General features: G+C 46.0%; 1 protein-coding gene across 1 annotated transcript; it reads right to left on the bottom strand.

Moving 5' to 3' along the window:
- Nucleotides 1-2,531: 2,531 nt before the first annotated feature.
- Nucleotides 2,532-3,561, bottom strand: LOC143927232 (olfactory receptor 6K3-like). Its single transcript, XM_077451227.1, has one exon. It carries the CDS (start codon nucleotides 3,550-3,552, stop codon nucleotides 2,590-2,592), a length of 963 nt encoding a protein of 320 aa, XP_077307353.1. The 5' UTR covers nucleotides 3,553-3,561; the 3' UTR covers nucleotides 2,532-2,589.
- Nucleotides 3,562-4,264: the final 703 nt, after the last annotated feature.

Here is a 4,264-nt window from a genome sequence, read left to right as displayed (position 1 = left end):
TTGTATACATTTAGGGCCTTGTACCGTAACCGAGGTGACACGGTCTACATTCAGAGCCTTGTGCCCACATTGAGGTCACACTGTCTGCATTCAGGGCCTTGTACCCACATGGAGGTCACACACTGCATTCAGGGCCTTGTACCCACATGGAGGTCACACCGTCTACATTCAGGGCCTTGTACCCACATGGAGGTCATACCGTCTACATTCAGGGCCTTGTACCCACACGGAGGTCACACTGTCTACATTCAGGGCCTTGTACCCACACAGAGGTCACACTGTCTGCATTCAGGGCCTTGTACCCAAACCGAGGTCACACTGTCTACATTCAGGGCCTTGTACCCACATGGAGGTCACACCATCTACATTCAGGGCCTTGTACCCACATGGAGGTCACACCATCTACATTCAGGACCTTGTACCCACATGGAGGTCACACTGTCTGCATTCAGAGCCTTGTACCCACATGAAGGTCACACCGTCTACATTCAGGGCCTTGTACCCACATGAAGGTCACACCGTCTACATTCAGGGCCTTGTACCCAAACTGAGGTAACGCTGTCTACATTCAGGGCCTTGTACCCACATGGAGGTCACACCATCTACATTCAGGACCTTGTACCCACATGGAGGTCACACCGTCTACATTCAGGGCCTTGTACCCACATGGAGGTCACACCATCTACATTCAGGACCTTGTACCCACATGGAGGTCACACCATCTACATTCAGGACCTTGTACCCACATGGAGGTCACACCGTCTACATTCAGGGCCTTGTACCCACATAAAGGTCACACTGTCTGCATTCAGGGCCTTGTACCCACATGAAGGTCACACCGTCTACATTCAGGGCCTTGTACCCACATGAAGGTCACACCGTCTACATTCAGGGCCTTGTACCCACATGGAGGTCACAAATCGTCTACATTTAGAGCCTTGTACCCACATGGAGGTCACACTGTCTACATTCAGAGCCTTGTAACCACATGGAGGTCACACTGTCTACATTCAGAGCCTTGTACCCACATGGAGGTCACACACTGTCTACATTCAGGGCCTTGTACCCACGTGGAGGTCACACTGTCTACATTCAGGGCCTTGTACCCACATGGAGGTCACACTGTCTACATTCAGGGCCTTGTGCCCACATGGAGGTCACACTGTCTATATTCAGGGCCTTGTATCCAAACCGAAGATATACCGTCTACAATCAGAGCCTTGTACCCACACAGAGGTCACACCATCTACATTCAGGACCTTGTACCCACATGGAGGTCACACCGTCTACATTCAGGGCCTTGTACCCACATGGAGGTCACACCATCTACATTCAGGGCCTTGTACCCACATGGAGGTCACACCATCTACATTCAGGACCTTGTACCCACATGGAGGTCACACCCTCTACATTCAGGACCTTGTACCCACATGGAGGTCACACCGTCTACATTCAGGGCCTTGTACCCACACGGAGGTCACACTGTCTGCATTCAGGGCCTTGTACCCACATGAAGGTCACACCGTCTACATTCAGGGCCTTGTACCCACATGAAGGTCACACCGTCTACATTCAGGGCCTTGTACCCACATGGAGGTCACAAATTGTCTACATTCAGAGCCTTGTACCCACATGGAGGCCCCTCTGCCAGAACACACCGGTCATCGCTTATAGCCATTGGTAGCTAGCGCTGATCGGATGCTGGTTCAACAGAAGCTAGCTGTTCAACTGGCTTCTGTTATCTCGTATACACATGAGCGGAATGTCCGACAGAAAAAGTCAGACGGAAGCTTTTCATCGTATATTCCAATTGTGTGTGGGCCTCATCTGAATTTTTTTTTTCGAAAATTCTGACGGACCTAGAAATAGAACATATTTTAAATATTTCCGACTGAACCAATTCCTATCAGGAAAACCGCTCATCGGTATGCTGTTCCGACGGACCAAATACGACGCATGCTCTGAAGCAAGTACGAGACGGAAGCTTTTGGCTACTGGCTATTGAACTTCCCTTTTTCTAGTCCCGTCGTACGTGGTGAACATCACCGCGTTCTTGACGGTCGGACTTTGGTGTGATCGTGTGTACACAAGACAGTTTCAGCAGAATTTCATCGGAACTCCGCCGGAAAAACCTTTAGAGTTTATTCCAACGGGAAAACCGGTCGTGTGTACAGGGCATTAGATATGCTGATGTACACACATGTTGATTGTCAGTCGGTTTCTGTTAAAATGGCTGATACTGGACAATATTTGGCCCATATGTACCAGGTTTAAACATTGTCTCTGTGAAGAACTAACACTGACTGAGGGAACATGAAGGAAAAAGGGAAGGTTGAGCTAAATAGAAGGGGAGGACAAAAGAAGAAACCAAATCACATAAGTGAACAAGTTGTAATGGGCCAAAACCGACCCCTAGATGTCAGTATACATCAAACAAAGGCAATCCGATACAGTCCAATACGACACAGTAAAAATACATATAAGTGCGACAGAATATTGATAACAAGTGTGGAAACCATACATGGTTCCTTAGCATGTTTGAGATCTTTGTTCTTTCTCTTGTTTATCACTTATGTCAACTATGTATGGTTAATGCCTATGAATTTGTGTCCACTTTCCTCTCAAAATTACATTCCACAAATAATGGCTGAGTTTTATTTTTAGGGCATGGGTCCGAATTCCATAGATCAGAGGATTAAAGATTGGTGGGATCACCATAGGTGTGAAAGAGAGGAGCACATGAACAGTTAGGGGGAGAGTATTATTCCCCAGTCTGTATTTAAGCACAATAAATAAAACTCCAATTAAGAATATTGAGAAGTTGAGCAAATGGGTCACAACAGTGTGGACAGCCTTCTGACGTGACTCATTGGAGAGATTCATGCAGACCAAGAATATTCTTAAGTAGGAAAAAGCAGTGACCAAATTGGTGTTGACAAAGTAGATGGTAAATACGGTGGCTGAAATTGCATTGCTATTGGATGAATCTACGCAGGCCAGCACAACGAGGGACATATTATCACAAAAAATATTTTTTATTTTATCCCCACATAAAGGAAGTGATGCTGTCAGAAAAAGGAGAAAGAGGAGGATGAGGAAGGTTATGCCCCAACACCCAAAGATTATCTTCACAACCTTCTCGTTTGTCAATAACATGATGTACTGCAGAGGTTGGCATATGGCCAAGTAACGGTCGTAGGCCATAATGGCAAAAGTACTCATTTCAAAAAAGGCAAAAAAAGCAATGCAGAGATTTTGAATAAGACACTCAGTGCGAGAGATCTTCTTTGAGGAGGTGATCAAGTCAATCATCAATTTTGGAAAAAATGAGGAGCTGCCAAAGATCCCATTGAAGAGCAAACTGGCTATGAGAATGTACATGGGTTCGTGGAGGCTTCTCTCCTTCAAAATGGCATATATGATTACACTATTTACTGTCAAAATATATGAGTAGACCATTGTAGAAAGGGAGAAGTAGAGGTATTTTTGCTTCTCCAGCTCCATCAGCCCCAGGAGGATGAAGCTGGTGCTGGTGTTGGATGCAGTGTCCATTTTTCTTTTTTCAATTCAAACTCGAGTTTCTTCTGAGATCAGTTGTGTGATCCTGAATAATTAAATAACAAAGAAAACAACGTTTAGATTGTTACTTCTGAAATATACATATATGTTTCCAAAATACTATCTGCTCCTATAATTTTTGGGGAATTTTCAAAAGTAAATTAAACTGTGGTAGTTGGTTCACTGCCTAGTAAATTGGTGGCGGTGGGATTTTGTGTAAAATGTTAGAAATTTTAGTTTCATCTGCATCTTCCTGTTGAAATTGCAGAAAATGGAAAGATAGAGCTGGACCCGTAGGTTTATTTTACTGACATTGTTATCTTAAGGTATTGATGTTGGTGTAAATGATCTGGTTCCTGGGCAGGCAACTTCTATACCCCGGAGGAGCTCCACAGTCTCCTTGGCTTGTAGTGTAATGTAGGAAGGGTTCAATTTAAAGTGCCACGGGGGGGGGCGTGGCGACCGCGCAACAGGATGGCCGCGTTCTAAGAGAGCTCCGCTCTGCACTCGGGGATTTACACCTTAACCGCCCGCTATACATCGGATTCGTCCGCGGGAACAACCGATCCGGACTCTAGAGACACCCGCCGTCTGAAACACCATGCCGCGGAAGTCTCCGAAACCACCGACCGAGCTGAAATTGCCGGATTTTTATCCGGCCATTGACCGCGGGCCACGGAAAGATGGCGGAGGGAGACATCACACG

Source organism: Lithobates pipiens, unplaced genomic scaffold (assembly GCF_037356315.1).
Source record: "Lithobates pipiens isolate NorthernLeopardFrog02 unplaced genomic scaffold, aLitPip1_a1.2 Scaffold_23, whole genome shotgun sequence".
NCBI lineage: Eukaryota > Metazoa > Chordata > Amphibia > Anura > Ranidae > Lithobates > Lithobates pipiens.
This window is presented reverse-complemented; position numbering and strand designations above follow the sequence as displayed.

Coding starts and splice junctions, on each gene's coding strand:
- LOC143927232 (XM_077451227.1), bottom strand. CDS start 3,552: ATGGACACTGCATCCAACACCAGCACCAGCTTCATCCTCCTGGGGCTG.